Genomic DNA, 13,236 nt, shown 5'->3' on the forward strand with positions numbered 1-13,236 from the left:
TTGAAGGTCGATTATTGAAAGTATATCATATACTCGAATGGTAAAAGGTCGGATATCTATTTACTGTAGTTGGACAAAAAAAAAAAGATGAAATGGAAGAAAAGAAAGAACTTTTGTAAGTAACTAGGTATTATTAAATTTCATCCAACGGAAAAATATGTTATATCTCATTTTGTTGCTCTCTTTTCGTTACATGTAAGTTTAAGAACAATATAAGGAGAATAAATAGCTTATTTTGGTACTCATTAGGGTGTAATCTTAGAAATAATTAAACAGTGTAGTGTTGTTGAATGGTATCAATGTCAAGCCCCTTGAGCTTCACTACAGATTCAACATGACCCTTTAGAGTGTGAAGCTCTCTCAGCCTACAAACAAGAAACGATACCTTGTTAGATTGGTTGGTCTGTCCAATTATATTTTGTAAGAAATTTAACAATGATAAATTAAGTTTATTACCTAGCAACTTCGGCACGCCTCTTAGCCTGCTCTGCTATTTCAGAGAGCTCGTGGTTCTTGTCATGGAACATTGCTTCAGGGGGTGGTAGGCCATGGAGTGTACGTTGAGCTAGTGCCCATTGAGCCTCCCTCTCTCCTTTTCCATAATCTTTCTTTGTTGTGAAAGCAGTCTGCAAAAGATTAAACAGCTATGACGCTGACAACTAATATGCATTTGAGGTAAATTTTCCGAAAAAAGAAAAAATTCGAGATTTGCTCACTTTCTGTTGGATCATGTTATCCCAAGCCTTGCCAGTGAGGGCGTAACGGATGATGAACTTGAGGATGTCAAGAGGAATGTAAGTAATGATACTGTATACCCATATGACTCCAGCCCATCCCCACCCACAACCTATAATTCTTGCAAATCCCCAGTTTGCGTACACAGCGATCAATGTAGCCACCTTGTTTGTTGCATAAAGCCGACACATGTCTCAGACGCTAATGATTAAAATGGATAACAATATGGAACCAAGAAAAGCTACTAACCAATTGTGCTATAATAAAGGCTATTATGAGCAAAAACCCAGGTCGTTCAACGAATGACCAACTCCTTGATCTGGTGACAAAGATAAGTGCTTGACTAATAATGCTCACTTGAAGGTATAAAGCTGCCATAAGCTCTTCCTCATTGCCTTGAATGGACCTCACCCCAAATGTTCTCTGAAATTTAATATTAAAAAAACAAGTCTAATAATAACATAATGTTGTTGATTGTGATATTGTAATACTACTTACGCTAAAGAAGTCAGTATCATGAGCTAGCCAGAAAAAGAGCACAGTGGTAAGAGCCATGTAGGTTCCTAGAACAACGCCAGTGGCAAAAATCTCATTGAGCTTCCAAGAATCTGGCACCGGGGAAGGCTTAACCCTGTCCTTAGAGATTGTCATGATGGTTCCATCATTTAGGATTGCGATAATCAAGACCATGAAAGGTGCAAAATCAAATCTCCAGATCAAAGCCACAAGCATGAATCCCAAAACAATACGGATAGTGATAGAAACAGCGTAGATTGTGTAGTTCTTCATCCTCTGGAAGATAGCGCGACTTGTCAGTACGGCACTCACTATCACGCTTAGTCCTGGTTCCGTTAGAACAATGTCTGAGGCACTTCTCGCCGCATCAGTAGCATCTGCCACTGCGATTCCGATATCCGCTTTCTTCAAAGCCGGAGCATCATTTACACCATCTCCAGTCATCCCACAAATGTGCTTCCTCTCTTGTAGCTTCTTTACGATTTCATACTTGTGCTCTGTGTAAACCAAATTAGAATAATGTAACTAAAGAATATATAATATTATTATTGGTCAACAACTAGTTATAACATTGACTATTTCAATATATTACCAGGGAAAACTCCAGCGAATCCATCAGCTTTCTCAATGAGCTCATCGACAGGGATGCCAACTAATGATTCATCCTTTGAATTGCCAAGGAGTGAAGTCGAAGGGTACATGTTGGTTCCCATGCCAAGCCTACGGCCAGTCTCAATACCAATGGCAAGTTGGTCACCAGTAATCATCTTAACATTAACACCAAGCTCAAGGGCTCGTCTAATAGTTTCCGCACTGTCATGTCTTGGCGGGTCAAAGAGTGGCAACAAACCAACGAATTCCCAAGGACTACCATCACTTTCCTTAGTCTTTTCAGGCACAGTCTGCATTTGTATCAAAAAAAAAAAAATTCGTCAACTCTATATATATAGAACCAAAGATGTTTCTGTCCATTAAGTGATGAGTCTAACTATGATATACCTGTTGAGCAACACCAAGAGAACGAAGCCCACGTTCAGCAAAACCATCTATAACTTCATGTGCTTTTCTTTTAGTCTCTCCTTGGAGATTGCAGAGTTCAATGATCTAGTAATAAATAATGTTACAGAAACAAGCTAATGGTATCAGATAAAAGATATACTTAGTTACATTAAAGATAAAAATCAAGCATCATTGTTTCATTACCTGCTCAGGAGCTCCTTTGCTGCTCCGATGCCAGTCTCCGCTTTCATCGATGTATGTGATGGCTGTACGTTTATCTACAGGGTTAAAGGGCAAGAAATGCACCTCTGTGATTCCTGCTCTCGCCTATTTATTTCATCAAAAAAAAAAATAAGGATATATAAAAGAGTAATTAACTTAAAAATGAATCCAAATTTCACAAAAAAAAAAAGTATGTACCTCTTTCGGATCACCCAACATTCCGACGATGGAAGCGTCAATGGCATCTTGGTTTTCAATCCTGGAGGCTCTTGCAGCCATCAATACAACTGAATCAGTATCCATGTTCGTTGGGAACACTTCAATCAAGGACTTGTCGACAGAGAGCTTGTTAAGGGTTAGAGTTCCGGTTTTATCACTGCAGAGAACATCCATTCCAGCCATTTCTTCAATTGCAGTCATCCTCTTGGTGATGGCACCTTGTTGAGAGAGTCTATGTGACCCAATAGCCATTGTTACAGACAAAACTGTTGGCATGGCAATCGGGATTCCTCCGATCAAAAGTACCAATAGATTATCAATGCCGTCTCTGTATGTGCGGTGTTGGATAGGGTACATAATCAATATCTCAATCAACATCCCCAATCCAATTGAGCATATACAGAAGTTACCAATTGAAGTCAATACCTGAACGAAAACCAACTGTAAGAGCCTATACAGAAGACCAATTGTTACAGTATCCAAAAAAGTTGTTCATGTCTCAAGTACCTTTTGGAAATGGCCAACATTGTTGGTGCTGTCAACAAGATGAGCAGCCTTGCCAAAGAAGGTGTGGACACCTGTAGCAATCACAACAGCCTCAATCTCACCTTGCTTGCAGGTTGATCCTGAGAATACTTCATCTCCAGGGTGTTTGGTGACTGGAAGGGATTCACCGGTAAGAGCCGATTGGTCAATTTTGAGAGGATCTCCCTGGAGAAGACGAGCATCAGCAGGAACAATGTCACCCAATTTGATGCTTATCAGATCACCCGGAACCAAGATTGCAGCTTCTTGCTCCCCCCATTTTCCATCTCTCAACACCTACAATCAAACATCATACACTAGATAAAAAAAAAAAAAAAAAAAAAAGAGAATGTCCAGATGTATTGCTAAAAATTTGCATACCTTAGTCTTAGGCGCAAGATTTGCCATGAGAGCTGCAGCGGCATTGCCAGCATTATTTTCCTCGATGAAACTGATGGTGGAGTTGATGATAAGCAACACCATAATACCAATAAAATCTTGCCAATCCGGTGGCTTTCCTCCTCCGTTTGCTAAAACAATGGCCATGATTGCAGCAGACTCCATAACCCATGAGAGAGGATTCCACATGAACCCCAAGAATTTCAAAAACTTGTTCTCTGATTTCTCTTCAAGCTTGTTTGCCCCAAATATCTCAAGCCTCTTCTTTCCTTCATCGCTTGACAACCCTTCTTTTGAGCATTTTAGTTGCTCAAACACTTCTTCAACAGGGATCCGCTCCTAAAATTGTCACCAAAATAGTTCTAATGTTAGAATTTCCACAAGACCAATTTAGCTGGTTCAAAACTGTGGTTTATACCAAAAAAAAACACAGATATGTAAAATATATATTCTTACAAGATCCACATTTTCTTTCTTGATTTCGTCCCACGAGATCTCAGATGCCATTTTTCTTCCTTAAAAGAGAGATATGATCGAAGTCGATCTAAAAATAATTAATAAGGATATAAGAAGTTATATATATCCGAAGGAAGAATCAACTTCTTCCTTCTCTCCTTGCTCTAATACCCTCTCCTAACAGGTCATGCAAGACACTTTTAAGAGGAGACCATAAGAGGGAGGGAGAGAGAAGAAGAAGCGTCTTATACAAGATACCTAGTGAAAAAAAAGAAATACAAAACAAGAACACACTCACAATAACCCTTGTTGTGTTACATTTAAAACCCTCACCAGCGATCCATCTTTATTCTCGGAGCTTTTTCTTCTCTTTCAGCAGGTTCAGTGGCTCACCTTATCTTTCGCTTCATTCTTTCTGTCTATATTCGTACATTTCAGTTAAGCTTTCTAAAAATAGTCCATCATAAATTTAGGCTTCTATTTTAACGTAAATTGCCCAAATTTACTTTCGAGGAGTCAATATGTCGAAGGTCCACAACTCTTCCGATACCAAGTAAAAGAAAATAGTTGAAGTTAATTTAAGTAGTAAACAGCCTATAGATATACTTTGGATTGTGATCTAGTAGTCCTAGATGATCAACATATTCACCACCCAAAATAATATAGTTGTCCTCGAAACTGTTTTTAATAGCTTTTATATAAAAACAATATAACTATAATTGATATCGATTGCTTTCCTGAAGCTTTTGTAACATTATTATATCTTATTTTTACATGAAATCTTATTTACCAAAAGAAATAGAGAAAAAGTATAGAAATCCATTAATACATATAATGTAGGTATGATCCATCAATTCAAAGAAGAAACAAAAAAAGGGGAAGCCAAATACTTGGTATAATGCAAATTATGCAATAATGTAAATATGTGCATATGCGCCTGTACTTTGTAATATATACCTATGTATTTAACCATAAACCACTAAATACAGGCATATAGGATATAAATGTAAATCTAGTTGCAAGAAGACTCACAAGCCTCAATGTTTCAAACCATCAGGATTGTGATAAGGAGCAAAGCATGACAGTCTCTGCAGAAAAGAGGTGGCAGGCATAGCTAGTAATTCCAGAAAATCTGATCTCTCCGCAACTTTTTCTTGAGATAAACTCCAATGAGCATTCTATACGTCCAGTTTTTCCGTGGACTGAACTCCAAAACAGCTTCTGAGCTAAGATGGAAATCCCCTTTTCCCAGTACTTGAAATGCAAGGGGATCAGTTAAGACAGCAGGAGAATCGTCCAAGTTCATTCGGTTGTATACAAACTCCAAATTTCTTGCTAGTCGCCTATCCATGTATGCATCAACCACACATCCGAGAGTCACAAGATCTGGAACAATGTTCAAACGTCTCATATGTTCAAGAGTGAGATGTAGATCCCAGAAGAGAGCCATTCTAGAAAAGGCAAGGGCGCGAATGTTAAAGGTGGTAAGGTCAGGAGTGAAACCAGCATCAAGCATTCCAATAAACTCTCTCTGCAAGCTTTTCATCTTAAAGTCAGCTGCATATGAAAGTAATACAGAATTCCGTAACAGATTCCCCAGGTTTCTTCTACAGAGGCCAACATCTGACAAAAACTCACGGAGCCGATAAAACTTCCTTTGTTTTAAATATGCTAGCAACACAGCTCTCATCTCTTCTTCCTCCATCACAATCCCAAACTTCCTAAGCCGGCCATAAGCCTGCTCCATCTTATCTAAAGTACCGAAATAACTATAGTATCTGACGACCGCACTAGCAGTGGCACAATCTAACGGCATTCCCTTTGAATCCAATTCCTCTATAATTCCCTCCATCAGTTGAAACTGACCATTCTCTCCGAAACAGGATATAGCAAGTGAATACACAACCGGAAGCAGCTTAGAGTACCTTGCATCTACATCCTTGATGATTTTGGCAACTTCATCAAAACAACCAACCTTCACATAAGCAGAGATAAGCTTTGATATGAGAAAGAGATCAGGCTCGAAAGAGCTGTTTAACATCTCATCCCAAATCGTACTTGCTCCAAGAACAAACCCATTCTCGGCAAAACAAAGCATTAGAGCACAAAGGGTTCTGTAATTTGGCAACAAGTTATCTGATTTCGTCTGGATAAAGATCTCATGAGCTACTTCAGGCAATCTTCTCTGGCTTAAGATTTGAACTAATGAAGCATAGTCTACGATTTGTATCTTTCGACTGAAAACTCTTGATAACTTCGATTCCTTAATCAACTGTAGATACCCAATTAAAAAAAATATATATCACGATATGTACAGTGAAGCAATGCAAATTTAAATAAGAAATTGGAGCAAGCACCTTACGAGCGATTGACTGAGGAGACGAATCCGTGTAAAGAGATAAGAGCTTGAGATTTTGGGTTTTGAAAGAGAGGGGATAAGATAGAGTGAGCCCCGTCGCAAGCATTGCGACCCAATCACCGGTGCGGAGGAATCGAGTCGATGAAACATATACACCTCTATAAGTTAATACTCGGTAAATTAATAATCTCTATAATACTAGTGTAATTTTGGATACTATTCGATAATATAATAAAATAATATTTTTTTGAAACTCCTTTATAAATATATGGTCCTATCAATAATATAAATTAATAATTATATAAAATTATCTAAATATATGTATATATCTATATATTAATTTTTATTAAAGTTTATTTATAATATTTTTACTATATAAAAATCTTTGAGTGCTATCTTCAAAACATGATAATTGTTATTTTTATTGTAATTGATTTTATAAAAATATTAGTTATAAAGATTAAATCTTATTTTTAATATTTTTTACCAAATTAGGAAAGTCTCTCTATAATTTAATAATTATTAATTTATTGATAAATTAAAACCTCTATAAATTAATAAAATTTCATGATCCCGACTTTATTAATTTATAGAGGTTTTATTGTAATTAGGCTTGAGAAGCTAATTGGGCCTATGGATGAAGAAAAGCTGCAGGTCTTGAGAAAATACCTTTGTTTGTTTTGAGATTTTTATTGGGCTTTTGAGATTATCTGAAATGTACCTTTCCGGTTTACAAGTACATTTATAATATATATTAACACTAGCATTTGATCCGTGCGCGGAAGTTAGATGAGGTTTTTTTTATTTTGGTTGTTTTGGTAGTTTGTTATTTGGTTATGTATTTTTCCTCTTTCTATCTAGTTATATTGTTCTCATTTTATCCTTTGCACTTTTGTTTGTTTATTTTTTGGTGTATTTTTCTAGTTTGTATAATGTAGTCTATTTTTAAAATTTAAAATTTATTTAAATCATCATTATCTTTTTTCGTTTTCATTAAATATAGAATTAGAAGTTAAGTTTTGTATAGTAATTTTTTTTGTCTTGCTTTAGTCGTTAGTTGTGGTTTATTAAAATTATTTTTCATTTTGTCGTTTCATTGTTATTTGGTTTTATTAGATGTGGTTGTAGGAAATGTTTTTATTATATGTTTTTTTACTTAGTAACCTGTGGGTGTAGTATTTTTCTAAACGCTTTTGTGTTTGGAGTAATGAGTTTGTGGTTTTTGATGACAAATGTTTTAAAATCTCAATTACTTACAATTCTGTTTTTTTTTTCTTCATTACCATAACTATCTATCATGAACTTGTTGATTTTGGTTTAACTCCTAATGTCTAACCTCATCCTAACGAAATATATTAAAAATGACCTTCTGGTTCCTTTTACTCTAACCAAAATTGTTTGTTTTGGATTCTTAATCCTAATTCAAAGAATAAGCTTTTCAAACTATTAAGCAAACAAAAAAAAATATCTCAAACTGTTTCGTTAAGAATTAAATAGTGTGTACACACACACAAACGGTTTCGTTCAAGAAATAATATGGACATTAAGAGCCACGTGCATTGTCACATCTCTAACTTTGTAATTTTTATAAACAAAAAGTTTTTTATTATCTAATTAGCAGTTTTGTTATTTTGCCTTTTTATCTAAAAATCTCATTTTTCACTTTTTCATCATCGCCGTCTCTCTCACTCAATTTTGTGTGCTTTTTTTTTTTGTTTCCTCCGTCGACGTTGAGAAATCCTCGAAATCTCCGGTGATGGGTGGTTGTGTCTCCTAAATCCGACCGATGAAACCTTCTCTTCTCAGCTCAATGCCTCCACCTTAAGCCACCATTTCGTTAAGCTAACTTCAACTACTTATGGTCTTCTCAATCTCGACTCTTCTTCACCTTCTCTTCCTCCGCCTCCTTCCTCCTCCGCTATATCTCCAATGACTCCGCCTGAGAGATTTACTATCAATGGTAAGGAGATAATGGTTGGTAAGTCTGAGCTGACGACGGAGGTTATTAACTTTTGGGAGCTACTGTCAGGTCTCGATAGCTTGAACTTCAAGCAAGAAACATGACACACAAGAGAAAGCTTACAATGTTGGGATATTTGGTGCTAGGTGCAGAAAGAAGAGCTGCAGTGTGAACCAAATGGTAAAGAGAAGCCGTTTGCCACACCTGAAATAAACATAAAATCGGAGCCACAATGAGGCTAAAAATTACTATATGAGCTAAAACCATTGTTCCAATACAAGAATGTGTTCACGGTTTGTTATCATTGAGACGTGATGACTAATTCTGATTTGAGATTAAATAAAAAATGTAACATGAAGAAGGGAGTTTTCTTTTGGAAAAGGAAGAAACATACCATGTCATTCTCCTTCTTCTTCTTCTCAATTAGCTTTATCGACCAATCTTGCTAACTCTTTGGGTGGCCAGACCACATTATCATATCCATCATCTACATTCAAAATCTATGTTAATATGTGATTAAGAATACTGTAACCATCAAGGATAAGACATTAACAGGAGAGTGGAGACTAACATTACATGTAATCAACTAAGACTCATTATATAGTTCTTGTCAAAGGATGACTCAAACGTGGTTTGGCATAAGGAACATACATGAACACTACAACATCACCACGCACAAACTTGTAATCCTTGAGGCAAATTTTGTCCACAAGTACTAAATCATCTGCACCAACAATTGAACATCTAATAAGAAAAGAAGAATAGACCAAAAAATGCAAGAGTCAACGTTGAACCAGTTTTGGCTAAAGGACACTCACCTAAATAAGAATTTTTCTGGGGATTCATTGTCGGAGACCATCTGCAACAAAATCCACAAGGCTCCAGAGTTAATAAAGCTTTTAAATAATGTTTTCTAATACAAGATGACATAATCTATCAATTGTATCTTACAATAATCATAAATAATTCCCATTCCAAACCAGACCCAATACAGTTATACCAGACTTAAAACCATAGTATTGTCATACAGCATGAACCGATCTTGTGAATCTAACCTTAATTAAACTATGCTAAACTAGTTGAACTAAACCTAATCGATTCATGGAGATGCAGCTTAAGCCGTTTGCCATTTGAAAAAAAAAATCGTACGAATAGAAAGAGATTGGAGCATCCAAAGAGAGATTGAATCATTGACCATGGATTAGTGTTGGGTTGCTTCTCGATTCTCCTCTAAATTCACGTGCAAGGAACAATACACTCGTCGTAGCAAGTATCATCGTCTTCACCAGTCTCAGCGGGCAACCTCGTCCTGTGTCCGCTGTAATGAACGCGACAAGAACGCCGCCAGAATCAGCAGATCCGACGAGATCCTTAAGCGCACGGCGGATGTTCTTGCCAGAGGACTAGAAGACTTCAATTCGCATGAGATGATGAAATGGCATGGATCGTGAGTTAAGGAGAAGAGCAACCGGTGGAGATGGAGCGTCATCGACAGTGCGGAGAAGAGAGGTTTAATGAATAAGATAGAAAAACTGCTGGGCCTGAATTTTCTCTGCAAAAACTTTGGGCTAAGTCCAATCCGAAAAACCCAAAATATTAAAGAAAAAGTGCTGACCTGGCTGCACCAAAAGAGAGGAAAAGGTAACTTTATATATATAGATTTTTTAATTACATGTTATACCCTTTTAGTTCTCTTTATTTAAATTTTTATTTATAACATTAACCCCTCAAAAACTTCCAAAAATAGCACTACTTCAGATTTTATTTCCTAAAATTTTTACATTTCTTTCTAACTAAAAAAATTACAGCAAAATCAATATGGAAACATAATTATATATTTAACCACACATTCTATCTCTGAATCATTTGTAAACAAAGAAAACAATAATTTGATTCTCATTTTGTTTTCTAATATCTGTAAGCTTTGATTCTTAACGTAAAAAAAACTTTGATTCATATTTATTTAAATATTGTAATTAACATATATAAACTTAATAAAATTTTAAAATATTACAAATATGTAAAATTAAAAAAGTTTGCAATACAATATGATATGGTTATATAGTAGATGAGTTGTAAAGAAGACATATTTGAATTAATAAAGTATCATTAAATTGGTGCTAACACGGGTTAAATCCTCATTTAATTATTTTTCAACACTATTAATATTAGAATATTTGACATATAAAATCAAGTTGATTTAAGTAAGATTGTGTGAAATAATTAAATAATTAGGAACAATGTGACTAATCATATCGTATAATAGCTTATAATGTATTTAGATCCCTTAATTTTTTGTTATGATAATTAAAAATTAAAAATAGAATTTCAAACACTAAACAAAACAAACTAAATATAAAAATATGTACATGGCAAGTAGATTCCATTTGACAATGAATATTACAATGATTTCAAGATGGAACAATGATAATTCATATTTATCTATTTTACTATAAATATGAATTAATTTTCATCAAATAATAAATTATTTACAAAATATAAACTAAATAAAAATATATGTACATGGCAAGTAGGCTCTAGTTACACATATACATATTAATAAAATCCTTTAGAAATATCACTTACAATTTACACACTCAGATCAATTCAACCCGGAGATTTACCACAAAAAAAAAATTAATCTAATTTAGAATACATGAAGGTACACTTTTGTTTTACAACAAACATGAACATAATAAAAGAAACATCATTTAGGAAATTTTTGAGAAATATCCCTTTTGGTGTACCTTTTTCAAAAATATCCCTTTCATCTATCCATTTTCAAAAAAAACCTCTTTTTAAATATGAAAAAATTATAAAGTTTTATATGGTTTTTTTCCCAAAGAAAATATATTGATTTAAATTTGTAGTACTTTTAGATAATAATTACTACTTGGAGACTCAATCGAAATATTTATAATGTTTTAAAATATTTAAAAGGTTTACAAAGTTTTAAAAATGTATTTATACTGTATTTATAAAATATATATAAAATTTTACACACATACAAAGGTAATTTGTGTATATTCTTATAAGCATACACACATATATGGAAAATTTTCAAAATTTTAGTGGTTTTTTTTATAAATTTTGAAAGAGTGAGTATTGATAACATAATATAAGTGTATTTTAAAGAAAACATGTGTCATCTTATTAAACTAACATAATTAAGATTTTTTTTGGATTTGGTTAAACTACCGGGAAAAACACCCAAACACCAACTAAAATCAAATGCAAAGGACAGACCGATCCCGGAAGAGTTAACTTCTCTCTTTGAATTCTAAAAAAAGCTGGATTGTTTATACAGTTACATTTTTTTTTTGTTATGTAATAAATTGTGTGTTTGCGTATTGAAAGTAGAGATAAGTTGTGAATTATGATATCTATTAGTAGATATTTATATAGATTCTGAAAATGGGAAGCTGTTTTGTTTTTTTTTGTTTTGTAAGAAACTGGGAGAAAAGCCTCCCGATTCAATTAATTCAAACAACTTAAAAAATTACAAGCGAACTAGTCGAGAGCTCACAGAGTTTGACAAGTCCTCCCTTAATAAGGGTTCAACACACTCAGGTACACGATTAAAAGCATAAAAGCCCAAAGGCAAAGTAAATGCATAGTTTGCTAAACCGTCTGCGAGGTGATTCGCTTCCCTTTACACATGCCTAACTCAGACATTCCAGTTCTTTGATAAGAAGCCATGAAATACACATGCTAAACCGTCTCACCGATTCATGTCTTAAGAAAACTCACCACCTTCTCCGAGTCCACCTCCAACTACAACCTTGTTATCTTCTTCTCCCAAGCGAGGTAAATGCCATAATAAACACCCCAAAGTTCGGCCAAATGAGCTGAACAACGACCAATGTTTAAAACAAAGCCACTACACCACTCTCCAATCTCATTTTGGATCACTCCTCCCGCCGTAGCCGGCCCTGGGTTCCCATGTGACGCCCCATCCGTAATAATCTTATACCATCCACCATGAGGACACAACCATCGTATCAAGCTCTCCCCTCTCTCTCCCTGCTTCCTTTGGCTAACCCCATTCGCAGCAATAACTTCCTTTTGCAGCATCTTTAAGAAACTGCACACGGTCTTGCCAAACCATGTTCTCACCAAAAATGTTACTACACCGCCATTTCCATGCCCACCAAATAGCCAAAGCAAAAAGTGTAGGCCAAGTCCGACTCTCCGTATCTATCTCTCCACCTAAGTTCCCAGCTATCCATTCCAAACGAGACTGCTCAAATAAAACTATTTGTTTCTGCACAAGAACCAACCTCAACCATACACCTGACATGGCCGGGCAGTCCCGAAGGACATGTAAAATAGTCTCCATGCCCCCTTTACCTACTGAACACACCTCTGTATCACTCATATGAAGGTGAAACCTCTCGGTATTCCTCATAAGGACTTGTCTTACAACCAGCCAGACAACAACACGCACTCGTTCTGGTGCCCGAAGACACCAAACTTGTGAATAAAAGGACCCCATGTTTTGAGTCGGAGCCTCCACCCTGGTTGACAAATTATAGGCAGATTTGCTCCAGTGACCTTGTCTAAAACCACCGCTGCTATCTCTAGTCTTAGGTTCTCAGAAACATATGGCACAATATTTGTCAGACACCATCCTACACCATCACGCCAAAGGTCACATGCTCGCACTATATCATACCCAACTGGGAGCTCGCCTGATACCAACTCCACGAAAGGTCTATCAGTGAACCACCTTGCTGTCCAAAATTTGACCTGCGTCCCATCTCCAACCACCCAAAAAATTCCCTTGTAGACCACCTCTTGTAACTCAACACAAATACTCTTCCAGGTAGACGACCAGCATCCCTTC

General features: G+C 35.7%; 2 protein-coding genes and 1 long non-coding RNA gene across 13 annotated transcripts; all 3 read right to left on the reverse strand.

The window, feature by feature from the left end:
• Nucleotides 1–111: 111 nt before the first annotated feature.
• LOC104710831 (ATPase 8, plasma membrane-type) lies at nucleotides 112–4,363 on the reverse strand. Of its 2 annotated transcripts, none has more exons than XM_087467218.1 (12): nucleotides 4,072–4,363; nucleotides 3,598–3,954; nucleotides 3,199–3,513; nucleotides 2,671–3,019; nucleotides 2,455–2,577; nucleotides 2,251–2,355; nucleotides 1,844–2,153; nucleotides 1,234–1,748; nucleotides 985–1,158; nucleotides 717–899; nucleotides 457–626; nucleotides 112–365 (listed from the first exon to the last, which is right to left on the reverse strand). In XM_087467218.1, exons 3-12 carry the CDS (start codon nucleotides 3,216–3,218, stop codon nucleotides 269–271), a joined length of 2,046 nt encoding a protein of 681 aa, XP_087323344.1. In that variant the 5' UTR covers nucleotides 3,219–3,513; nucleotides 3,598–3,954; nucleotides 4,072–4,363; the 3' UTR covers nucleotides 112–268. The 2 variants fall into 2 exon arrangements, with proteins under 2 accessions (XP_087323344.1, XP_087323343.1); XM_087467217.1 differs by having other exon boundaries at nucleotides 2,671–3,117; nucleotides 4,072–4,159.
• LOC104710830 (pentatricopeptide repeat-containing protein At3g42630-like) lies at nucleotides 4,082–6,591 on the reverse strand. Of its 5 annotated transcripts, none has more exons than XM_087467219.1 (4): nucleotides 6,434–6,591; nucleotides 5,104–6,343; nucleotides 4,405–4,490; nucleotides 4,082–4,159 (listed from the first exon to the last, which is right to left on the reverse strand). In XM_087467219.1, the coding sequence occupies exons 1-2, from the start codon at nucleotides 6,578–6,580 to the stop codon at nucleotides 5,186–5,188; spliced, it is 1,305 nt and encodes a 434-aa protein (XP_087323345.1). In that variant the 5' UTR covers nucleotides 6,581–6,591; the 3' UTR covers nucleotides 4,082–4,159; nucleotides 4,405–4,490; nucleotides 5,104–5,185. The 5 variants fall into 5 exon arrangements, with proteins under 5 accessions (XP_087323345.1, XP_087323347.1, XP_087323349.1 ...); XM_087467221.1 differs by having other exon boundaries at nucleotides 4,082–4,130; nucleotides 6,429–6,591; XM_087467223.1 differs by having other exon boundaries at nucleotides 6,429–6,587.
• A 1,304-nt stretch (nucleotides 6,592–7,895) lies between these two features.
• On the reverse strand, nucleotides 7,896–10,018 carry LOC104710829 (uncharacterized). 6 transcript variants are annotated; one of them, XR_755087.3, is made up of 6 exons: nucleotides 9,586–10,018; nucleotides 9,209–9,249; nucleotides 8,967–9,114; nucleotides 8,785–8,877; nucleotides 8,514–8,594; nucleotides 7,896–8,381 (listed from the first exon to the last, which is right to left on the reverse strand). It is a non-coding gene; the product is annotated as an uncharacterized LOC104710829 (long non-coding RNA). The 6 variants fall into 6 exon arrangements; XR_015565241.1 differs by having other exon boundaries at nucleotides 7,896–8,369; nucleotides 9,042–9,114; nucleotides 9,586–10,013; XR_002033437.2 differs by having other exon boundaries at nucleotides 9,042–9,114; nucleotides 9,586–10,013.
• Between the last annotated feature and the right edge of the window lie 3,218 nt (nucleotides 10,019–13,236).

This window comes from Camelina sativa, chromosome 9 (genome assembly GCF_030686135.1).
Source record: "Camelina sativa cultivar CO46 ecotype springtype chromosome 9, ASM3068613v1".
Lineage (NCBI taxonomy): Eukaryota > Viridiplantae > Streptophyta > Magnoliopsida > Brassicales > Brassicaceae > Camelina > Camelina sativa.